Source organism: Aquarana catesbeiana, linkage group LG02, assembly GCF_042186555.1.
Source record: "Aquarana catesbeiana isolate 2022-GZ linkage group LG02, ASM4218655v1, whole genome shotgun sequence".
NCBI classification, from domain to species: Eukaryota; Metazoa; Chordata; class Amphibia; order Anura; family Ranidae; genus Aquarana; species Aquarana catesbeiana.
In genome coordinates, this window is record NC_133325.1 from 683,621,590 (window position 1) to 683,647,373 (window position 25,784).

Here is a 25,784-nt window from a genome sequence, read left to right on the forward strand (position 1 = left end):
TGTTTTAATATTTTATGTCACACGGTATTTGCATAGCGGTCTTTCAAACGCAATTTTTTTGGAAAAAAGACACTTTCATGAATTAAAAAAAAAAAACTAAACAGTAAAGTTAGCCCAATTTTTTTGTATATTGTGAAAGATGATGTTATGCCGAGTAAAATAGATACCTAATATGTCATGCTTTGAAATTGTGCACACTCGTGGAATGGCATCAAATTACGGTACCTAAACATCTCCATAGGTGACACTGTCAAAAAAATTAGCGGTTACCAGGTTAGAGTTACAGAGGAGGTCTAGTGCTAGAATTATTGCTCTCGCTTTGACAATAGCGGCGATACCTCACATGTGTGATTTGAACACTGTTTACATATGTAGGCGCGACTTACGTATGGGTTTTCTTTGCTGCGCGAGGTTCCGGGGACGGGGGGCGCTTTAAAAAAAAAATTTTTTTTTCTTATTTTTTTTGTTTTACATTGTCTCTGTAAAAAAAAAAAAAAAAAAAATGTTGATCACTTTTATTGCTGTCACAAGAAATGTAAACATCCCTTGTGACGGTACTCTTTATGGAGGGATCAGAGGTCTAAAAGACCCCAAATCCCTCCTTTGCACTTCAAAGTATTCGGATCGCCAAAAACTGCAATTCTGAAGTGTGTAGTTTTTTTTTTAATTTGGCGCCATTGGCAGCCGAGTAAACCGGAAAGGACGTTGTGACGTCGCTTCCGTGTTTACACATAGGAGACTGGAATCAAGCTATTTCCGACTTTGATTCAGTCTCTCTCTAGCCAGTGGAAGTGCCGGATCGCGCATAGGGTCTCCCGGTGGAAAGGGAGACCCGGGAACATCGGCGAAAGGCGGCGGGAGGGGGTGATGTCCCCTCCTGCTCCCTCAGGATGACAACCGAGCGACTTTTAGCCGCATCAGTTGTTATCCCTAAAGAGCCAACCGCCCACTCTAAAAAACGGTACCAGGGGATGCTTGCAGCTGCATGCATCTCCCCCGGTATAACCCCTGAAAGCGGAGGCCACATATGTGCGTACGGTCAGCTCTAAGGGGGTTAAAATAATAATAAAATGTATTCAATCATGTAATCAAATCAAAAACACTGACATTTGCTCAGTTGCAGAATTGTTGCTGTCGTTACTCTCAGTGTCTGATGACGAATTTCCCCACGGATCACTATTGCTCAATTCTGCAACTGATTCTAATTTATTATTGTTGTTTTTTAGCTGGTCTAAAACCGCTTTTAATGTAAAGGGACACTTTTTGGTTGCTATGGACATTCTCCAGTTTCCAGGCAGAAAGAACAGTATATATAATATAAAACTACATGCAGGGCACTGGACAAAGCATTAGGGACAAAAGGAATGTGAAATGATTTGATACAGTAATGTAATCTGTAAGATTACAGTGTACTGTATGTGTTTTGTTTTTTGTACTTTTTTAATTTGGCGCCTGGCTCCGTCCCCATGCGTTGCAACGCTTGCAGGGAAAGGAGCCCGGCACACAGTACATCGGGCGGAGTACACAGCCTGTGGACATTGCAGGATCCTGGGGACAAGGTAATTAACTTTCCCAGGATATTGCAATGCGATCCCGAGTGTGGCTCAGGGTTACCGCTTTTGGTAATGAAAATTCACCCCGAGCCACACTCTGGATTACCGCCAGGGAGGTTGAATTATATTTTGTATATTTTGAATTAAATTTTCTGCAAAGTGCTACTCTAATTTCATAAATTGCATATAGTGCTCTAGCAATTGTTTCTAAACCAATGGGACACTGACAGATTCAAGGGAGGGCAACTTCTTCTTTAGGTAAATTTATGATAACAGTTTTCAAAAATAATAAATTGTACATAAAATAGATATCAGGCATTTTAAAACATGTGGGATGGTTTGGAAACCATTTACATGCAGTTAGGGGCACTGGTAATTGGTCTAAATTCTCAAGGTACACTTCAGATTAGATGACCCACCAGGAAGTACTGTACATAGTAAACATCGGCTCCTATAAAGTGGTAAATACTTTAATGCAGATGTTGCACAAACAAGCAAGCTTTGCTTAAAAAATCAATAAAAGTTAAAAAAATATGCTGGAAAAAACTTAGTAGATACACAATAGTTACCTTACCCACAGGTTCCACACTGCAGATCCTGGGAAATGCTGATCATCCCTAATCTTAGGAGAAGACGACCTAGCACAGTGCAAGAGTGCATTTTCGTTAGTTTTGGATTACTCAGCATTTCCCAGAACCTGCTGGAAAGATGGAGATGTCATCTTCATCTGAGGGCTGGGGGAGGAAGTAAAATTAAGGAATAACCTTTCCTCCCACAGGTTTCCTTTTTTAAGTTTATTGTCACTAATATTTGTGGGGGTCTGATGTTTTAAGCAGACCTTGCTTTTTAGCGCAAGCTCTGTTTTATAAAGATGAGAAAACTAGTGCATAGAACAGATTACTTAAAAAGCTTGTAGGCAGGTGCAGTCTACTTTCTTTACTGTAGGGGGCGCTCATCCACAGCGGTATTACAGTTGGAGAGGAAGTCAAGTGGAACATGGTTCCTCTATGGTTTCCTGGGTCACTAGGGAAGCTATCCGATTGGATGCTGTCACCCTGTGTAACTCCAGCAGCCATCTTGTGTCTAGCAGAGCCTATTTAAAGTGATACTAAAGGCATTAAAAAAAAAAAAATGTTATACTTACCTGCTCTGTGTAGCAGTTTTGCTCAGAGCAGCCCTGATCTTCCTTTTCTCGGGTCCCCCGCTGATGCTCCTGATCCCTTTCCTCCTGTTGAATGCTCCCAGAGCAGCTTCTAATGGGGGCACCCGACCAGACACACTCCTGAACTGCTGCTCTGCGTGTCCTTTCACAAACAGACCTGTGGCTCCGCCCCGCCCCCTCTCTCTCCTTATTGGCTCACTGGCTGTGATTGACAGCAGCAAGGCTGGAGAAAGACACTGCTGCACAGAGAAGGTTGTTTGCATGCTATGAATGAAGGTAAATACTACTGAGCATTTAAAACTACTTTACGACCCTGGCTCCCAGGCTTGGCACGCGTTCGCAAGTGGGTAGAGTAGGGACAGGTACCCCATCTGTTAGGGATAGAACTAGCAGCAGGGATAGGTTTCTGAAGTGGAGGAAAAGCAACGTCCCTGGATATCTTCCCGCTTGAACATGAGACTTCCAGGTCACATTCTGCCCCTCCTAACATGTGCTGTTGGTTCGTCTGAAACCTGCTCTCTACACACTGTTGGAACCCGTAAGTGTTCCCGGTTCGAATGTCTTCCCATGGGGTTTGTTGTGAACTGTCTTTGCATTACTTCAATACAAGTTCTTTATATTGTACTTGGACTGTATGTGTTATTGCCGCTGCACCCCACCTACAAGCTGACAAGTAACATTATCATAATGGGCCAGTTTACCTTCTTTTACTATCCTCCATGTGGAAAAGAAAGTCTGGTGAAGGGGGACAGCAGGATTTGTTGGATGGGGCCGATATCCATCTCCTAGACGATACACCACTGGATGTACCAGAGTGTGCCCCATACGAAAAGCAATAGTGAATGCATTTGATATTCTTGGGTCCTCCTCATCATTATAACCGATATGTGGAGGTAGAACATGAGACATCTCACTGCCCAGCAATAGGGGAAGCCAATCCTTGTATGTTATTTTCTGTTAATGAGAAAATATATATAGATAAAATAAGTCACATACATAAACACATGGACAGTAAGACAGAGAGAGATATACAAAGGAATTAAATATATATTCAGAAATAGAAGTGTTAATAGTTTATTTTTATCAATTAACAAAATGGAAAGTAAATGAAAAGAAGGGAAATCCTCAAAGTAATATTTGGTGTGACCACCGTTTGCCGTTCTTTACACTGAAGATATCTTTTAATGCCATTGGCTGTATGTTTGCGGTCGTTGTCTTGCTGCAGTAAACATTTGGGGCCAATCACACGCCTCCCTGATGGCATGATGGATACAGTAAGTATTTGCCTTTATTTCTCAGAATGGAGGACACCATTGATCCTGACAATATCTCCAGCTCCAGTTGCAGAAATGGAACCCCAAACTTGCAAGGAACCTCCACCATGCTTCACTGTTGCCTGCAGACACTCATTACTGAACCGCTCTCCAGAAAGGTTAGAACCCCTGTCAGGTGTTAATTTCTTACAGCAGAAGGAAGTTGTGGAGCGCAGGATTTTTTATTTAGTATTTTCAGTCAGTTCTTAAAGCGGAGCTCCGGGCTCCCCCTCAAAAAATTAAAAGTCAGCAGCTACAAATACTGAAGATGCTGACTTTTAATATTAGGGCACTTACCTGTCCAAGAATTCAGCGTTGTCCTTACCTGAGCCAATTTTTCAATCAGCTATCGGGTGCTGAAGCTGCCATTTTGACTAAAGTAAACCAGTACTTCACAGCCGGTTTCCTACTGTGCATGTGCGGAGAATGCTGCGCTTTGTGAAGAGGTCAGCTACGGGGGGAGGGGGGGGGGGTTGTGAACTTCCGGCTCAGTTGGCCCAGGAAGTGGGAGCGGGTGCCTGTCAAAACCAGGTACCTATCCCCTCCCCCCCAAAAGGTGCTAAAATGTGGCAGCAGAGGGGGGAGGCAGACAAGCAGAGTTTCGACCTTTTGGGCAGAGCTCCGCTTTAAGCAGGGTAAAGATAATAATTAATCTTAGGCAGCTCTCCCAGGAGAGATGCTGAAGGTCAGTTCTTAACTCAATTATAGACTAGGTGTGCAGGAGGGAACGTGCAAAAAGCAGAGCATATGAATTACAGGTTTAATTTTATTCAGAATCTTGTGTATTTTTAAATTCCAACAACGTTTGTGGGTTTAAACAGCTACTGTTCTTCAGGGCATGATAGTGTGGAACAATGCACTGGTCTCTATAGTTCTCTGTAGTCAGCTCATACTATCTGCTAAATAGAGAGCTCTTACTCAGCAGAGAGCATGTTGGACCTCAGCAGAGAGTCTTTTGCCTCACACAGAAAGCAAGGGTCTTATTCTGCAGCTTGCTGGCAGGGAACAGGTTTTTCTACTCATGCTATGGCTGCTTTCTAAAGAAAACAAATTGGAAGACTTTGCACACCTTTTGTTTTCATGCATCTGAAAGTATTTAGCTGATTTAAACTGAAGGTCCAGTTGAACTCTAAAATTATCTGTTGACTATGGGACAAAACATTCAGTTAAATTATCATCTACTTTGATAACTGCAGCCCATTAACGACTTCTGGACTGCCCCATAGCAAACATACTATTATTATTATTATTCAGGATTTATATAGCGCCAACAGTTTACGCAGCGCTTTGCACATACTGCTTCGGGATGACCTTCCTGCACAGAATCAAGCATATATATGCGATCCTGTACTTGGGGCGCACGCCCGCCGCCAGTGGGCCGCTTCTGCTGTGAATATTCACAGCAGAAGCCGATCTGTGGGTGCTGGGCACAATACACTTATTGGGATTTTTTGTACCAAAATTATGTAGCAGAATACATATTGGCCTACATTTATAAAGAAATTTGATTTTTTTAATTATTTTTTTTTTTGGATATGTTTTATAGCAGAAAGTAAAAAAAAAAAAAAAAATTCCCCCACAAAATTGTCTTTTTTTGGTTTAGAGTGAAAAAAATAAAAAACGCAGCGGTGATAAGATACCACCAAAAGAATGCTCTATTTGTGGGGAAAAAAGGACATCAATTTTATTTATGTACGGCGTTGTATGACTGCACAATTGTCAGTTAAAATAACGCAGTGCAGTATAGCAAAAAATGACCTAGTCATAAATCTTATGGTGGTCAAGTGGTTAGAGTAACAGTGCTGCCTCTGCAGTATATGGAAAATGCAGTTGCATTTGTGTATACAGTCTATCCAGTGGTTCTGAACCTCAGTCCTCAAGTACCCCCAACAGGCCATGTTTTGGGAACTTCCTTTAGATAAAATAGCTCTTATCAATACCATGTCATTGATATTGATTTAACCACTTAAAGACCGCCCACCACATATATACTGCAGCAGGGCGGCTCTAATGCGTGAAACAACATACCTGTACATTGTTTCCTGAAATAGATACTGTGGGTGCGTGTGCCTGCTTCACGGAGGAGAAGTCCATGCGGCGGACCCAATGTCTGAAGGTCAATCGCGGTGCAGAGAGGCAGAACGGGGATCTGCCTAGGAAAGAAGGCAGATCCCCATTCTGACAGGGGACAACATGGAGATCTGCTGTTCCTAGTGATCAGGAACAACAATCTCTATGTTGTTCCTGTCAGCACTTCCCCCACACAGTAAGAAAACACACTGAGGGAACACATTTAACCCTTTGATCGCCCTGTTGTTATCCCCTTCCCTGCCAGTGTCATTTATACAGTAATCAGTGCATTTTTTAAGCACTGATCACTGCATTGGTGTCACTGGTCCCCAAAAAGTGTTACTTAGGGTCAGATTTGTCAGCCGCAATGTCGCAGTCTCGCTAAAAATCGCTAGTGAAAACCATTAAAAAAAGTCCATAAATTCATCCCGTAGTTTGTAGACGCTATAACTTTTGCGCAAACCAATCAATATACGTTTATTGGGATTTTTTTACCAAAAATATGTAGCAGCATACAAATTGGCCTAAATTGATGAAGAAATTCTTTTTTTATCTTTTTTTTTTTTTTTGGATATGTATTATAGCAGAAAGTATTTCAAAATTGTCGGCCTTTTTTTGTTTATAGCGTAAAAGGACATCAATTTTATTTGGGTACAGCGTCGCGCGACCGCACAATTGTCAGTTAAATTATCGCAGTGACGTATCGCAAAAAATGGCCTGGTCATTAAGGGGGTAAATCCTTCCGGGGCTGAAGTGGTTAAAGCAGCTGTGGAAAGTAAAGGAAAACCTGAAAACATGGCCTGTTGGGGGAGGACTGAGGTTGAGATCCACTGGTCTACTCTACACTGTTCTTTAGTTAATTGTTTTTGTATGCTGCCATCTTGTGACAATTTTTTGTATTGCATGTTATTTTCTGTTTTCCTTTTCTCTTTTTTGTGTGGGCTTCTGTTCCTCCTCTCAAGACACACATTGGGGCTAGTAAAATAAACACTAATTTTTTACTGTCTTAAAATACTTCTATATCAAGTCTACCACATCTTATTGTATTGCCTTAGCATTCTGCATACAGGAAAGACATTTGTGAATTCCAAATGCTTGCTTAGCTCACCTAAATGATGAAGATTGTCCACAGTGATTGTCTCTGTTATATTCAGACCACATTCAAGTATAGAGGTCTCAGGAAGAAATAGTCACTATCACAATGTTTGGAGTCAGTATAGTAACACACCTGTAAAAGGCTCCCTACAATCTTGCGGGCCTCTTGGTACAGCCTCTCCCCAGACCAATGAGGGTTTAATTTGCTAAGCTGAGTGGCAATACGGTTATGTTCCCGGACAAAGAGTGTGTGAAATGTTGTAAGACCAAGCTGTTCACTCACACGAGAATCTCCTGTAAAAGGTAAAATTAATTAGGAAACAGACTGACATTTAGATATTATACTAGGTGAATTTAAAGAATAGCTCCAACAAACTGTATTTATAATGGCATATAACCCCAAATGGGTTGTGAGGATTTAAAATAACATACAAATGTGTTCGAGAAAATACTGTACTGCTGTGATTTCTTCATGCATGGGGCATACACATATGCATGAGTTTGAATTTCAATCACTGGTAACGAAAGTCGCTTTCTAAAAATGTATACACAATGGGGTTTATTTACTAAAGGCAAATCCACTTTGCACTACAAGTGCACTGCAAGTGCACTTGGAAGTGCAGTCGCTGTAGGTTTGAGGGGAAGATCTAAAATGAGGGGAAGCTCTGCTGATTTTATTATCCAATCATTTGCAAGCGAAAATGCTGTTTTTTATTTTCCTTGCATGTCCCCCTCAGATCTACAGCGACTGCATTTCCAACTGCACTTTCAGTGCACTTGTAATGCAAATAACCCCCCATGTCCTCAATAATGTAGGTTGACCAGACATCCCCGGTTTCCGAGGAAAGTCCCTGGACTGAGGACACTGCCCCTGGACCAAGTCTGTCCCTGCTTTTGTCCCCGGATTCAGGGCCGGTGTTCTGTCAATTTCTCCAACCCATCAGAAACTCCAAAAACGTTACTTCTGGTTTTTTTAAACCCTTATTAATTGTAGAGTTTGACAAATTGGTGGTTGGACACAACACCAACAACCGAATAGAGTCTGGTACAGGAAGATGAGCTGTTTTAACAGCACAGCAGCTAACGAGAACAAAAATGTCACCGCCTCAGAGGCGGCCATTTTGTTGGCTAGTATTGGAGCGGAGTAAGAATCTCCGCTTATAATATCCTGCACCAGACTCTATTCGGTTGCCATTGTTGTGTCCAACCACCAGTTCGTTAAAAACTCCAATTACTGCTGGTTTAAAGAGATCGGAAGTTAAGTAGTTGGAGTTTATGACAGGTTGGAGAATTTGACAGTACATCGGCTTAACGTAGACAGGGCATCCCATGCTGGCTGAGAAATAGTCTGGTGGCTCAGATGCTGACGTCCCCTGCTGGACAATCCCACTGCCGCTCCTGCTGCTGTTCAGTGGAGGAGAGGCAAAGTCAAAAATTAACTGTGTGGAGGGCTGAGACTGGGTGGTGAGCAGATGGGGGGGGGGGGGGGGATGTTTGTACACAGGTGAGGGCAGGGGGGAGCATGGGTCAGAGCTGATGCGGCTGCTTGGAGAGATGGAGAGTTTAGCTCTTGTGGGGAAAGGGCTAAAAGGTGGCTGCAGAGAAAATCTGTGAGAGAAAGGTGCAGAGGTGAGCTATGGATGTGGGGGCAGAAGTGTCCTCTGTGTATTATGTAGTCCTGTGCTCAGCACTCTGTGTATTATGTAGTCTTGTACCCAGTGCTCTGTGTATTATGTAGTCCTGTGCCCAGCGCTCTGTGTATTATGCAGTCCTGTGCCCAGTGCTCTGTGTATTATGTAGTCCTGTGCCCAGCGCTCTGTGTATTATGTAGTCCTGTGCCCAGCGCTCTGTGTATTATGTAGTCTTGTACCCAGTGCTCTGTGTATTATGTAGTCCTGTGCCCAGCACTTTGTGTATTATGCAGTCCTGTACCCAGAATTCTATGTATTATGCAGTCCTATGCCCAGCAATCTGTGTATTATGCAGTCCTGTGCCCAGCGCTCTGTGTATTATGTAGTCCTGTATCCAGTGCTCTGTGTATTATGTAGTCCTGTACCCAGTGCTCTGTGTATTATGTAGTCCTGTGCCCAGCACTCTGTGTATTATGCAGTCCTGTACCCAGAATTCTGTGTATTATGCAGTTCTGTGCCCAGTGCTCTGGGTATTATGTAGTCCTGTGCCCAGTGCTCTGTGTATTATGTAGTCCTGTGCCCAGCACTCTGTGTATTATGCAGTCCTGTACCCAGAATTCTGTGTATTATGCAGTCCTGTGCCCAGTGCTCTGGGTATTATGTAGTCCTGTGCCCAGCGCTCTGTGTATTATGCAGTCCTGTGCTCAGCGCTCTGTGTATTATGTAGCCCTGTGCCCAGCGATCTGTGTATTATGTAGTCCTGTGCCCAGTGCTCTGTGTATTATGCAGTCCTGTGCCCAGCGCTCTGTGTATTATGTAGTCCTGTGCCCAGCACTCTGTGTATTATGCAGTCCTGTGCCCAGCACTCTGTGTATTATGTAGTCCTGTGCCCCGCGCTCTGTATATTATGCAGTCCTGTGCCCAGCGCTCTGTGTATTATGTAGCCCTGTGCCCAGCGATCTGTGTATTATGTAGTCCTGTGCCCAGTGCTCTGTGTATTATGCAGTCCTGTGCCCAGCACTCTGTGTATTATGTAGTCCTGTGCCCAGCACTCTGTGTATTATGTAGTCTTGTACCCAGTGCTCTGTGTATTATGTAGTCCTGTGCCCAGCGCTCTGTGTATTATGTAGTCCTGTGCCCAGCACTCTGTGTATTATGTAGTCTTGTACCCAGCACTTTGTGTATTATGCAGTCCTGTGCCCGGCGCTCTGTGTATTATGCAGTCCTGTGCCCAGCGCTCTGTGTATTATGCAGTCCTGTGCCCGGCGCTCTGTGTATTATGCAGTCCTGTGCCTGGCGCCCTGTGTATTATGCAGTCCTGTGCCCAGTGCTCTGTGTATTATGTAGCCCTGCACTCTGTGTATTATGCAGTCCTGTGCCCAGCGCTCTGTGTATTATGTAGCCTTGTGCCTAGTGCTCTGTGTATTATGCAGTCCTGGCCCAGCGCTCTGTGTATTATGTAGCCCTGTGGCCAGTGATCTGTGTATTATACAGTCCTATGCCATTTGCCAATAAAAAAAAATATATATATGTCCCCGGGTTTCATTTAAAAAATCTGGTCACCTTACAATAAAGTGTAAATGCGCTTATAAAGTACTTACCATTAATGGGCCCCAATAACCTTCACAGCAGCTCTAGGAAGGCATATACTTACGTGATCCCTTCAGCTCCACCCGGATCTTTGCTCTGTGTCCTGTCTTTTGCAGTATGAAACAGTTGCACCAAACACTACCAACCCCATACCTAAACCACACTGCCAAGATGTCAGAACTGAGAACCGCTCATCTGCACTCTACAGCGTGATACCAACCTTGCTGATCATTGTAGGCTCTACAATGTGACATACTTTTGTAGGCAGAAATCCCCCTATGCTCAGGATATTGTAAATAGAAAGGTGCAGAGAGGATCTGGAGTAATTAATGAAGAACTGTGACAGATCTGCCTTGTGTAACACAACATATCAAGTTCTTTAGTATTGGATTAGTAACCTTACTTTTGTTAATGCTTGCAAATTCAATAAATATTTTCCTGTTTTCTCTTTAAAAATAATCAAAACAATTGTAAAAATGCACACGTAATTAAAAACTGCAGCATAAAGCAGTGTTAAAATGAGAATGCCCTGAAATACATTGGAATGGCAATTTGTTTGGGGATGGAAAGCAAAAAAAATGGAAACTGCTTTCTCCTCGGTTTTACAGAAAAAAAAAAGGAATAAAACATATTTGATTCTCATGTGCACATATCCTCACTGTGTTTAATGTAGTCTAGAGGTGATCTTATTGGAAATAGTTGTAATGGCAGTGAACTGTTACCAGATAAGAAATGTGAGTGTCATTGAGAGACCACTGTAAACCCACCTGCAAGGAAACAAGGAATTCTAGCTGATGTGTTCGTCATGGTACATACGTCTCCATTATTTCCACTAAATGGAAGAAACGATCGGCCATTGTCTGTGTAGTTCCGATTAACAGCCAATAACCCCAGATTGTTCGTAGTATTACGAAGTTTAGTAGCAAGAGCCAAGTCACTGCCATACACTTGACTTCCATCAACAAATGACGTCAAGACATTGATTTGCTCCCGTAAAGGAGTGACCAGATTGCACACAGGTGCTGAGCGGAAAAGTGGAATACAGTCACTTTGGTTTTTTATCCTAGAGTCATTTGCCGGTATCTGCAAACAAAATACATTGTTACTTTATAATAAAACATGCACATGTATCTACAAAAACACTCAGTATTATTTCTCTTTACTATTGCAGACTTTGTTTTTCTGCTAGAAAGAAAACTGGCATTAAGGCTTTACTGAATTCCCCTTAAGTGTCATCATGTCTGATGGCATGGTACAGATGTAGTGCCCTCCTCTAGTTAGGCTGCTAGGCTAAATTTTGTTTGTGCCCTTACTGCTGTCAGTGGGGCAGTGATCTATTGGGTTTGTCTGGTCAGTGTTTCCAAGCTGAGTGTTTGCTCTTACCTGCTTCTGGAAAAAGCTTCTCGGAATGTAGGGTAGAGAGAGTCAAATAACCAGTATGAATATTTATCATGCCCGAGCCAATCACTTTAAGGACGAGTCCAGACGGTGGCTGGGGAGTTGATAAATGTTTGGAAGGCCTTTCCAGAGTGTTCTTTCCTCTCCAGGAAGGGTTCTAGTTCTCCTGGAGCTGCTGCCCCTAGGAGATTTTCTTGGACAAGAAATAAAAGTCTGGGCCTCAACAGGAACTGGGCTGAGGGCCTGGATGAAAATTGCTAATGGATTTTGCTGGAGTGCACTGTCCTGAAGTCCTGGTCTGAAAAAGGATCTGTTATAGCCCTCACTAAGGGCTCATTTACACTTGCTTCGGCTTCAACACACATCAAAGCGCCTACCGCTTCAACATGCTTTTATGATGTGTTTGTGATGCTTCAGTGGTGCTTCAATGAAGCTTCGGTGGTGCTTAGAAGAAAGCTTTGGTGATGCTTCAGTAAAGCTTGAGTGATGCTTCAGTGATGCTCTTTTGAAGCTTGGCAAATTCCCTGTGTGGGTGTGTCAATATCTCATGTCTGCAATTTCTCCAAAACAAAGGGAAGCTAAAGCTGAATTAAAGCCTCTCAAAAGCTTCAGGTGCTTCAAGTGAGCTTTGCCATAGAGTTCTATGGAGGCTTTGAAGATGCTTTGAAGCCCCACTAAAGCGACATGGGGTATAATTTTTGAAGCGAAGATGAAGCAAAGCAAAGCAAAAGCAAGGTGTAAACAGGATTGTAAGCTAACCATTTTATTTAGTGACAGGGGCATTGACTGGCATTCAGAGAGCTTTAACAACGCCTGTCTGAAGCCTTGTTTTGAATCAAGTGTAAACTAGCCCTAAGGATCTACCTGTGGAAGTTGAGTGGCAGACATCTACTGGGACATCGTGAGTAAAGCTGGCCATACAAATTTCTTATACAATTTCCTTTAGATTTACATTCTGTAGTTACTGTATGTAATTATGTAGCTATGTATATACAAAGTTACATACATTGTGTTTGGTTGAAAAAAGACACTAGTTCAACTATAGAATAGAAGGAAAAACAAAATACAATCCTATACCCACAGTTGATCCAGAGAAAGGTGAAAAACCCCAGCAAAGCATGATCCAATTTGCTCCAGCAGGAGAAAAAAATCCTTCATGTTCCCCCAAAAGGCAATCAGATCAACTTTACCTATAAATGTTAGTATCCATTTATATTATGTGTATCTAGGAAAAAAGGGCATGCATGATCATATATAAATGGAAAGTGTTTAGGTTTGACCTCATATTATATGGTTTTGGTAAATCTAAAGGAAAATTGTACAAGAAAATTGTATAGTGTATTGTCAGCCTTAGACCTGATTTGGGACTGTGTGTGTGTCTGCTCCTGTAGGAATTTTCCACTAAGAAGTTTGTCCTCCCGTTGGTGGCTATTATCATTTTGGAGTATCCTGTGACCCTAAACCCCATTCCTGTTAAAGTTTTTCATCAATAAATAGAAAAAGCATTTCCCCTGGATGAAGGCCTTACTGTTAAGCCTCGTACACACGATCGGTGTGTACGAAAACGTGGAATTTTGAACGAAGGGTTTGGCTCAAACTTGTCTTGCATACACACGGTCACACAAATGTTGGCCAACGATTAAGAACGTAGTGACGTATTAGATGTACTACGTGTTTTTTCAGCTCTTTAGCGCCAACCTTTGGGCTCCTTCTGCTAATTTCGTGTTAGTAGAAGTGAGTGTTGATTTGTGCTTTTCTTTTTGCATTTTTCATTTATCGCTTTTCATTTCGTGTGTGTCAACCAGCCATGTTGTGGAATCGGAGGAGATAACGTGTTATTTATTATTGGCCTTGGAGTTATTGCTTTGACATTATTTTTTTTGGTTGAATAATGATTTGATTTGGTAAATTTTTTATATTTTTGGATGCCTAGAATGCACTTTTTGGTTATTTTCTATTGGCAGATAGCATGTCTATTTTTTTTTTTTTTTAATGCACAATAAAAAAAAATTGTGTAGAATAATAGTTGGCTATGTGTTTTATTTCAAATGACAGTTTGGGAGTAGGCAGTTACATTTTAAAAAATACAATATAAAATTAACAAGGGACACCAACATAGTTGTATCTTTGTTCTTAAAAACTACAGGATAATGGTGTTGTGGTAACTTGCACAAAATAAAACAAAAAAAAAATAATAATATTATTCTTGATATCACTAGAAAAAAAAAGCCTTTGAAAATTTGTTTGAAATAACTCCATCAGTATCACCAGCAAAGCAGCTTCATTATTATCCCATTAAAGAAGAAGAGAATGTGCGTTGCATTTGGAGATTTCATAATTTGCGTCACGAATGTTAATTCTCCATTACGAACACTAATTTACAAGACCAACCGCTTCTGCTTCCGAGCATGCGTGTTTGTACTTTGGACTTTTGTCCGACGGACTTGTGTACACACAATCGGAAAGTCCAACAACACACATTTGTTGGTGGAAAATTTGAGAACATGCTACTTTTAGGGCCAGTTCACACCAGAACATGGTGCAGGAAACCCGCGTTCTAATGCGTGTTTCGCACACCACATTCAGAACGCACTGCGATAGTATTCTTCAGGGGATGTCCATATTAACCACTTCAATACCGGGAGCTTTCTCCCCTTTCCTGCCCAGGCCAATTTTCAGCTTTCAGTGCTGTTACACTTTAAATGACAATTGCATGGTCATGCAACACTGTACCCAAATTACATTTTTATAACTTTTTATAAGGTATCCTGTCATCCCTCCCCCCTGAAAGGTGCCAATTGTGGCACCGGAGGGGGGGAGGAACCAAATGAGCAGAAGTTCCACTTTTTGGTGTAACTCCGCTTTAACACAGGTCGCCACACATTGTTTGAAAGAGCCCTAATAGCTATAACAAGGGAGGGTAGAACAAGTAAGATACTAATAAACTGTTAAATAAAAGAGCTGGTTCACACCAGGAATCGCACAGGAACAAGCTGTCCATTCCTGTGAAATTCAGTTATGTGCAGTGCGATTTCAGCTCATTCATTTTGAATGGGCTGAAATCGCACCGCACCAAAAGTACTTCTGGTCCATGTAATCCAATGTGGGCAAATGTACTGCATTTGTGACCTGCATTTTTGGTATGATTAACATCATAGCCAAAAGACAGCTATAGCGCGAGCTTCCAATTTTGGCAGGATGTCCATGGAACCCTGGGGTTCGCATCGAATTCCCTATGTCACCACTGTGTCCTTTGGATACAGCTGATCACAGATTGGGGTAAAGGGCCAATCGCAGCGGCCTTTTACCATGTGATCAGTCCAATCACAGCTGGTCAGGTGTACACAGACTTGCTGGGTATAAGCATTGCTTTCCTTGCACACTGTCTCTGTATCATCAGTGCCCTGATTATCAGTGCAGCCCCATCAGTGCAGCTAATCGGTGCCCATCAGTGCAGCTAATCAGTGCCCATCGGTGCCACCTATCAGTGCCGCCTCATTAGTGCAGCCTTGTGAGTGCCTCCTCATCAGGGCACCTTATCAGTGCCCATCAGTGTCCAGCAGTGCCGTCTCATCAGTGCAGCCTTATCAGGGCAGCCTCATCAGGGCACACCAGTGCAGCCGCCTCAGTGCAGCCTCATCATTGCACACCAGTGCAGCCGCCTCAGTGCACATCAGTGCAGCCTCACCAGTGCCCATCAGTGCACATCAGTGCAGCCTCATCAGTGCCCATCAGTGCACATCAGTGCAGCTGCATCAGCGCACATCAGTGCAGCCTCATCAGTGACCATCAGTGCAGCCTCATCAACGATCATCAGTAAAGAAGAAAAATTACTTATTTGCAAAATGTTATAACAGAAACTTTAATGTTTGGTATTTTTTGTTTGTTTAGCAAAAAATAAAAAAGCTCAGTGGTGATTAAATACCCCCAAATGAAAGCTCTATCAGTCTCAAACAAGTTATAAAAATGTATTTGGGTACAGTGTTGCATGACCATGCAATTGTCATTTAAAGTGTAACAGCACTGAAAGCTGAAAATGGGCAGGAAAGGGGAGAAAGCTCCCAGTATTGAAGTGGTTAATATGGACATCCCCTGAAAAATACTATCGCAGTGCGTTCTGAATGTGGTGTGCGAAACACGCATTGGAACGCGGGTTTCCTGCACCATGTTCTGGTGTGAACTGGCCCTAAAAGTATCAAGAACAAGAAACAATGGGAAGGTGTGTGCTGCCCATATGTAGTAAGGTTAGTAAGTATAGCACCCTCTACCATAGGTAGGTGCTAGAGTGAGGATTTTTTTGGTAAGGAACGGTCAGTACAGGTAAATTTAGGCAGGCCTATGATGCAAGCTAGGCCTGTTTGTTTTGATCTGGGTGCAGGGAGTGGCCCATATAAGCTGAGGTAACAGGCCACTGGGGGGAGTTGTCGGCCGGGAGAAGTGGAGAATGGAGTACTAGACAGCAGCTAGAGGGCACCCCCATCTGGGGGGGGGGGGTGCGCCGATCACGTAATAGCTGTGAGGGAGCTCCACCCTTACACGGTCATGGGTGAAGTCCTCATCTTTACACGGTCATTGTTGAAGAGTTCCTGGAGCAGAGGGGCAGGAGAAGCTGTCGGAACGTACGGTCCAGTTAAGTTCTCCATCATGGACTCGAGGCAGAGAAAGGTCGATCAGTGTACCACAGTGGAGGGCTGGATGTGGAGACATGCCAGGAAGTCTGGGAGGAAACTTCGTCCTTACACGGTCATGGATGAAGTCCTCATCTTTATATGGTCATTGGTGAGTAGTCCTGGAACAGAGGAGAGACTGTGGGGAATAGTGTCAAATCGATGCGGCCCAAGGGCGCAGGATTTGCAGTCTGGACTAACTGGGAACAGTAGTCCACCATTCAGCACATGCTACTAAACTACTAGGCCTCCAGGGAGAGGTACTGCAGACCTCTGGCCTAGTAGCAGCAACTAATCAGTCAGCATTAGAGACTATTCAGAGTGGGTTCTTTTGCATGTAGAAGAGGATGTGACAAGAAACATAATGTGCTACAGAATAAGTTTGTGCAGGAGGGAAGGATTCCTGGGAGCGATAGTCTGCAGGAGTTACGCAGAGGAGGAGCAATAATCTGCATGGGGATGCAGGGAAGAGACTGTAGATGTTATACATATGCATCATTTCTTCAAGACTCAAACGAAGTTCTAATTTATAAATATGATGGCAAAGTAATTTGATCGATGGGCATCCCATATATCTTTTTTCCCCCAACCAAGTTATATCCCCCAATAAACAAAAACAAAACAAAGCAAATGACTGTTCATTGTCTCAGAGGTGATATATGGAGGTCTGGCAGCAGGGTGATATGGTGGATGTTAGTAACTAGTGGCAACACACCGCTACATAAGTAAGCTGAATATAAAGTGAAAGTGCGTGCTTTGTCAGATGAGGATTCTATGGCTGTGACCAAAAAAAAAAAATGACTTCAATGAGATTGTATGCTTGTCTGAAGTGGCTGAAACTTTTAGGAGTTGGAGAGTGCTGCATGGCATGTACTAAAGAATCTCCAGAGAAAATAGGCTCATGAGAAATCTAGGATGCAGGAAGTATGACAAAGTGAGAATGGAGAAGATGAGGTCATGTTTAGAATTGTGGTTGCATTTAGGATGGAATATGAACATTATTAGCTAAAACAAATTCATATTTGTCAATATATCAAATATCTCAGCAAACCTTACTCCAGTCCTTTTGGCCAATACCCTTACCGGCAGAGGAAAACAGGGATGCGTCTGGGCACAGCTGGTTTCGCAGTCGACCCCTTCAAAGAATCCGGATCTGGCGGGGGTATCGGGAGACAGATCAGTGTCGTGGTCTAAGAACTGTCCCCATTGCATGAACATGAGAGATCTGTCCTTATCCACCATCGGTAAACTGTTGTTATAACTGACAACCTGATTTGATACTGCACGTGCCTGGGAAAAATATGGGAAAAAGTTTTTAGACTGAGTCCACAAGAACAGCAACAGTAGTAGGAAAGATAGCAAACAATATCTAGAGCTCATGTGCTTTGCTGAGCTCAGATCAACTCCACTTCACCCCAGTCAAGAATTCATCTGCATTTCCCATTCATTGCATGTGTTTATATTACCTAGAAGAGTTTTTACCAGTATGATCATGTACTGTATATACTTAAAGTAGAAGTAAAGGTAAAACTTTTTTTTTCATTTTGAACAGAGCAAGTGAGGGTTATAACCACTGTCAATTTTTTTTTGCCATCTTTGGAGATTTCTACCATTGCAGAGATTTCTCTTTACTCCCTGTCCCACAGCCAAACAGGAAGTGAGAGAAAATCCCTGAAAATTAAGGGAATTCCTTGGATACCCTCTAATGCCCTGTACACACGATCGGACATTGATCAGACATTCCGACAACAAAATCCATGGATTTTTTCCAATGGATGTTGGCTCAAACTTGTTTTACATACACATGGTCGCACAAAGTTGTCGGAAAATCCGATCGCTCTGAACGCGGTGACGTAAAACACGTACGTCGGGCCTATAAACGGGGCAGTTGCCAATAGCTTTCGTCTCTTAATTTATTCTGAGCATGCATGGCACTTTGTACGTCGGATTTGTGTACACACGATCGGAATTTAACCGATCGGATTTTGTTATCGGAAAATTTTATATCCTGTTCTCAAACTTTGTGTGTTGGACATTCTGACGGAAAAAGTCTGGAGAAGGGATGCTGGGAATGCCCATGCAGTAACTGCTCAGACAAGTTTTCTTTTGCTTTTGAGAGATTGTCTGAGCTATCACTGCACTGGCATCCCTCTAGATAAGAGAAATTAGCCTGAGAAGAAAAGTGAGAGAGGAGATGATTCTTCTACACAGAATGCCAGATGGATCAAGCAGTCAGGTAGAGCATCAGTGCATCCTCCCCCACTGACTGGCAGTGCCCCCCTATCTGCCCCCACTAAGCACCAGGATCCTCATTTCTCCCCCCCCCCACTAAACACCAGGACCCCCCACTAAGCACCAGTACCATAATCTCCCCCCACTAAGCACCAAGACCCCCCCCCCCCCCATCTCCCCTGACTGAGCACCAGTGCTCCCTTTTGCCCCCCTTGAAGACAAAGCCACATTCTTTTAGGCAGGTATGCAGGGTCAGGGGCAGGGCTGGGGGCCCCATTAGGTAGGCTGTAGGGGGCCCCATGATTTCTAACAACGGCCCTGCTGTAACTGCCAGCCACCCATTGCACTGATCACCCTCGACTGTCCCTCTGTGTCATCCCTTGGCCCCCCGTGTCCTCCTCCAGCCCCCTGTGTCCTTCTCTACTGATACTCCACTGCCCAACTGACACCATTCACTGTCCCCTAAAAAGCAGTTTTAAAAAATGAAAAAAAAAAAATACAAACAAATTCAATTGTAAAAAATATATATATATAAAATAATAATAATAATAAAGAACTACTGACACCGACCACTTCCCTATTGACACTACCCTGCACATACTATCCACCGCTATACACTCTGCACTCCTCTCCTGCACATACTACCCACTGCCATACACTCTGCACTCCTCTCCTGCACATACTACCCACCGCCATACACTCCGCACTCTGAAGGGGACTGTGATATAAAGGGGGGTCCTCAGATGGGGACCGTGATATAAGGAGGGACTCTGATGGGGACACCTGCTGTAGAGGGGGGGACTCTAATGGGGACTCTGATGGGGATTTTGATATAAGCTGCGCATGCTGCAGGTCACTCTCTGCCCAGAATGTACCTCATTCTCAACTTCAACTTCAAATGTTGGGAGGTATGCATACTACCCACCTCCATACACTCCGCACTCCTCACCTGCACATACTACCCACCTCCATACACTCCGCACTCCACACCTGCACATGCTACCCACCTCCATACACTCCGCACTCCTCACCTGCACATACTACCCACCTCCGTACCCTCCGCACTCCTCACCTGCACATACTACCCATCTCCATACACTCTATACCCCTCTCCTGCACATACTACCCACCGCCATACACTCTGCACTCCTCTCCTGCACATACTACCCACCGCCATACATTCCACACCCCTCACCTACACCGCCATACACTCCACATTCCTCTCCTGCACATACTACCCACCGCCATACATTCCACACCCCTCTCCTACACGTACCACCCACCTCCATACACCCTGCACTCCTCTCCTTGCACATACTACCCACCGCCATAGACTTCGGATTCCTCTCACTGCACATACTACCGACCTCCTTACACTCTACACTCTTCTCCTGCACATCCCACCCACCACTATACACTCCACACCCCTCTCTCTGCACATACTACCCACCACCATACACTTCGCACTCTTCTCCCTGCGCATACTACCCACCGCTGCACACTCCTCTCCTGCACATACTACCCACCTCCATACACTCCACACTCCTCTCCTGCACATACTACCCACCTCCATACACTCTGCACTCCTCTCCTGCACATACTACCCACCACCGTATACCCCTTACTCCTCTCCTGCACGTACTACCTGCCACCGTATATTACACACTGAACATTCCCTCTCACTGGGCTACCAGGACATGTAGTCCCAGCTTCCTCATTTTAGTAGGGGACGCAGAGATCTCAGAAGGATTCTCCTCGTTTTATGACCAGATATAATAATGATTTTTATGTATGTGTATACTGTAGTAATGAAAAATCTTCCAGCTTCACTAATGACCAAAGGTATCTGTGGCATAACAGTATCCTGCAGACTGGAGCAGTGGTTTGGGTCAAATATTTAATTTGGGGTCAGGCCTCTGAAAATAAGGCATAGCTCCCAATTGTCCCTGATTTCAAGGGACTGTCCCTGATTTGGAACAATGTCCCTCTGTCCCTCTTTCCCCCTCATTTGTCCCTTATTTTGGTCTGATCTATATAGATGTATATAAAATGCACTTTTTATCTTTTAAAAAGTGTTTCCCAATAGTAATGGTAAAAAAAAAAAAAAAAAACCCTTGTGGATTTAATTAACCTTTTTTTGGTTTATTCTTCTTTAAAGGGGTGTGACAGGGGGAGTGTCCTATGCCTACATACAATTGCTAGTAGGTGTCCCTCATTCCCATCTTAAAATGTTGGGAGGTATGCCTAAGGACCCAAAGACATTCTGTTTAGTAAAGTGTATACCTAACAACATAGACTCTGACCAGTTGACTAGGAAGCACCCATACACATAAAGCACTTTTTTTTGCTTTGAAAAGTTAATATTACCTTGGGTAGAGGGAATCCATTGATAGTACGATTTTCTGTCCAGCCTTTAGGAAGGGAAATCCCATCTTCATACTCTGGTGAAAGGAGACGTTTATAACCTGTGTTTGAGGCACCAAGGATTGGCTTTCTCCTACAAATTGTGCATGAGAATCAAATCAGCATTTGGAGAAACCAATGGACACTTTGATAATGAAGACAGCAAATGTCAACTCACAATTTGCTAAGACTGTATATCAAGTTTCTTGCACATTGATCAAACTTGTGCAGGGCCTGCATTTTTTTAACTATATTTAAGCCTCTAATCTATCATCTGATAACTGCAAACTATACATTTTCTTAAATTCCATTACCACTTGTAAAGGAGCACTTTATCCAAAAGCATTATTGTAGTGACAGCTGCAGCAAGGACTGAGCATTGATTGGCTGCTAGTGCAGGCAAGGGGCAGAACCTACCCATAGCAACCAGCCAGGAAGATTTTTTTTGGCAGCTGGTCATTCTTAGCACCGCCCACTAATCCAGGTTGCAGAGCACACTGTAATTGGCTGATGTGCAGCCTAGGAAAGGAAAATGCTGCTTGGAGCCACTTGGAACTATAGGAGATTTAGTCCCCAGGAGACAGGCTCTACCAAACTATGACTGGAAGGGACTACAGGTCCCAGCAGAATAGAAGGCTGCAGGAGGGGGAAAAGGAAAGAGAAGCCAGGGGCGGGGGTAGACTCAAATGGGATGTGGGAGGTGACCAGAGACTGCACTGCTGAATTGGAGAAATACCTGCCTTGAGTGTTAACCCGCAGTATTGGAGAAAGACTGGGCTGCCATATCTACACAAAGGGCAAAACTGTCAGAGAGAGCCAGCAAGCCCGGAGCAGTGATTTTTTAAATGCTTAAAATAAAACATTAAAAAGTACCAACTTTAAAAGATGTAGCACCCTCTAGTGTACAAAGTTGGTAGGAAAATTTAGCTGACTCACAGTAGCCTAAGTGAGTCTGGGTAATTGCTGTGGGTTCAGATTTAGGTCAGGCTGGAAGGTTAAACAGGTCAGGCTTCTGCCGCCTCCCCCTGGTTCTAGAAACTATGAGACAGTTCTAGAAGCTAGTGGGCAGAGGTGAGGGGGGGCAGTGATCTGCATATTTATGAGAATCTGACCAATCCTGGGGCAGAAGCCCTGGCAAGGTCATTGGATGGGTTTTATAAAAATGGAAAATCCTGGCCAGCAAAGTTGTTGTTGAGTAGAAAATGGAGTGTTGAGGCTGGAGTTATTATTTTATACTGAGGGGACACAGAGCTCCTACACATAGTTGAGACTTTGCTATTTTATTGCTATTGCAAGCAGTTGGGACTTCACTATTTCTACAAAGGGGACACAGTACTCCTGCATATGGTTTGGGATTTTCCAATTTCTAATAAGGGGACATAGAACACCTGCCAGGAGATATCTGCTACTGATCCATTAAAGACTGACATTATTATGGAGGAAGTACAGTCTAGGACCAATTTTTGCTTCAAATAGTACAAGAAGTTGTTGCTGAGCTCAGTTTTGGGCACCCCATAACCCCTCATGCCTATCCAAGTTACATTCCCTCAATAAAACATAAAAACAAGTCCAGGGACTGGTTTCTGTGTCTGGATGCAAGTTGTAAAATGCGTATTGCCTGGCTATGCAGGACTAGAGGGACCCAAAATCCAGAGGCCCTCAAGGGGATAGCGCTACAATGACATGCCTGGGGGTGCCCTAATCTTGCCTGTGAAGGACCATCTCTGTGATGTAAAGAAAGTGCTGCAGCAGCACTATCATTTACAAAGGAAAACATTTTTAAATTGCCAGCAAATTACTTTGACAGCTGTCCCTAACAACTTCTTTGTTTAAAAAAATAAACAGACCCCTCCAACAAACTGCTATGTATTTTATTTTAGGAGACCTTCTGAGTGATTTGTCTGCTGTTTTTTTTTTTTAATTAATATTATTTTTTTTTAAGCTGGCAGTGAATGTCAATTGCTGGCAATTTAAACAGTATTATCTTTTTCTTTGTATTATCATTTTTGCTGTAGCACGTCCTACAGCAAAAATGAAAAAGAAAATTGTTCCCTGCTAAAACAGCAACAAGACCCTTTGAGTCTGCTATGAATTTTAAAGGGGACTCCACGCAAAAACACAAAAATTGTGAGAGATCTCACGAAAATTCCATGCCAGACCCTAATCTCAAGAAAATTCCATGCCAGACCCCTAATCCAAGCTTGCAAGTTGGCGTGCCAAGAGCCCTCCTGAGCCATACCAGGTCACATGCCCTCAATATGGGGGGGGGGGGGCTTGCCAGGGGTGACCCCCTCAGCTCGCAAAGCACCCTTTCAATCAACAATGTTGATGAGGAGAAGGACTATTCCCCTTTGTCCTCATCAAAATGCCTCTCTCAACAAAAAAAGTTTAAACCTCGAAATAAAAACACCCAAACAAATAAAAAGTAATTTATTAAAAAATAAAAATCCCCTGAAAATGCCCTTCATAAAACCGTCATCTATCATGATGTCCGCCACCTGGCGACTCGCTGAAAAAAAAAACCCTGTGACCCATATCCAACAAATCCTGATGGTAACATCAGCCAAATGACAAGTATATAAGAGAAGGGGAGGGAATATTGGTGGCATAGTCCATTTAGTTCAAGCAACAACATTTGACATTATTGAGCAAATATTGCCATGGCCATATTCAGCGAATGTCAGTGGGCTGTGATGTCACTGCTATCCCCATTCCTTTGCTTAAAAGGCATGGGGATTCCCCATAATGTCAATGGTTCCTAGGAGCCAATGACAGCAGGAAACTAATATACAGAAGTGATATAAATACTGCTTCTATAGATGATGCACAGCTCCTGCCGAACAGGGAGCCCAGAGGGATAAAGTTTGGGCTTTTGTTCGAAAGCTAAGCAGCCTTCTCTAACAGAATTTTTTTTTTTTTTGGGGGGGGGACTCATCCTTAGGCTCCATTCACACTAGCGCGTTTTTTGATGCATTTTGCATTTTGCAGAAATGCATGGGAATTTTTTTAACATGGGTTCCTATGGAACATGTTCACATCAATGCCTTTTTGTATCTCTGCATTTTTGGAAAGGGTCAGGGACTTTTTTCATGCAAAATGCAGCGTTTTGCATGTAATACAATTCAATGGACCAGCATCAAAAACACATGTGCACCGTTTTTGCAGCGTTTTTACAGTGTTTTTGCAGCGTTTTTGATGCGTTTTTGGCATTTTTTTTTTAATTTTTACAAATTTTTTTTTTAAAACTGTAAAAAAAACGCAAAACGCAGCAAAAACACTGTAAAAACGCTACAAAAACGCTGCTCAAAAACGTGGCAAGCATGACAAAAAAACTCCAAAAACGCTCAAAAGCAACATGCATAGGTGTGAATCGAGCCTTAAGGCCCCTTTCACACTGGGGCGGTTTGCAGGCGTTATTGCGCTAAAAATACCGCCTGCAAACTGCCCCTAAACAGCCTCCGCTGTTTGTTCAGTGTGAAAGCCCGAGGGCTTTCACACTGAAGCAGTGCGCTGGCAGGACGGTAAAAAAAAGTCCTGCGAGCCGCATCTTTGGAGCAGTGAAGGAGCGGTGTGTTCAACGCTCCTAAACCGCTCCTTCCCATTGAAATCAATGGGACAGCGTGGCTATACCGCGGCTATAGCCGCGCTGTACGAGCGGGTTTAACCCTTTTTCGGCCGCCAGCGGGGGTTAAAACCGCACCGCTAGCGGCCGAATACAGCCGCAAAAACGACGGTAAAACAGTGCTAAAAATAGCGCTGTTTTACCGCTGACGCCCCCACCACCCCAGTGTGAAAGGGGCCTAAACTTCCTTATTTCTGGCCTAGGCCAGAATAATGTCTACTGTGCCTGCAGCCTCCTAGAATGTCCATGTCATGGATCCTAGGTCCAGGGGTACTCTATGGTACTCTATGGTGCTTGTACTGTATCATCAGACGGACTGGCTAACTAATCATGGTTTTTGCAGCCATTCCCATGAAGATGTGGTGCACACAACCCAGAAGAGATAGCCAGCCTCCCCTGGTAATGTCAGAAGAAGATGGCGGTGTAGGACCTGGTGTGTTGCAGCGAAGATCGCTAGAGGACACCACTGGATCACCAGGCTTCTGAATATTATTTTAGCTAATAACCAATAATACAGTATAGATGGGAGGGGAAAAAATAGAGAAGGGCACTAAGGTCTTTTTTAAGGTAGTTTTGGGCTTTAAATGTTGTCGAGACTTTCCCTTATTTCCCATTCCTTTTTCCAAAAGGGAATAAACACCCCTAAGAGAACTTTTATCCTTCCCCAATCTACTAGTAGCAAAATATGTTTTTAGTGCTGTGTGTCACTGTTATAGAGATTTCCACTAATTTCTGTTCTGTCTACCACCCATCACAAGACAGAAGTGAGATGAAGCTCTTCTAGCATCTAGTCACTTGATCCAAAACCTACAAAGTTTTTTGCTTTGAGTTTATGCCTTTGTAAAACAGGTAGACTGAGAATGCCCTGGGAATAAGTGCAGCATATAACATGGGGTTCTCACCTATTGTTATTGTTCTCACCTATTGTTACACTCCCCATTGATCGTGCGGTAGGGAGAGAGAGAGCAAACTGTAGGCAGGAATTGGTATGCACATCCTGTCAGTTCACCAAGAATTCCCTTCTGCTCAGCAGTCAGCACATCTAGAC

The 25,784-nt window shown here is 43.4% G+C and overlaps 1 protein-coding gene across 2 annotated transcripts in view; it reads right to left on the reverse strand.

Moving 5' to 3' along the window:
- The window catches only part of LOC141129023 (myeloperoxidase-like), a 53,278-nt gene that overhangs the window by 11,903 nt on the left and 15,591 nt on the right, over nucleotides 1-25,784 (reverse strand). For both annotated transcript variants that reach the window (XM_073616747.1, XM_073616748.1), the window contains exons 5-10: nucleotides 25,658-25,778; nucleotides 21,079-21,208; nucleotides 17,563-17,769; nucleotides 11,182-11,497; nucleotides 7,327-7,487; nucleotides 3,417-3,669 (exon numbers count right to left, since the gene is read on the reverse strand). In XM_073616747.1, the coding sequence (XP_073472848.1) occupies nucleotides 3,417-3,669; nucleotides 7,327-7,487; nucleotides 11,182-11,497; nucleotides 17,563-17,769; nucleotides 21,079-21,208; nucleotides 25,658-25,778 (1,188 nt within the window). The remainder of the gene's footprint in view (nucleotides 1-3,416; nucleotides 3,670-7,326; nucleotides 7,488-11,181; nucleotides 11,498-17,562; nucleotides 17,770-21,078; nucleotides 21,209-25,657; nucleotides 25,779-25,784) is intronic.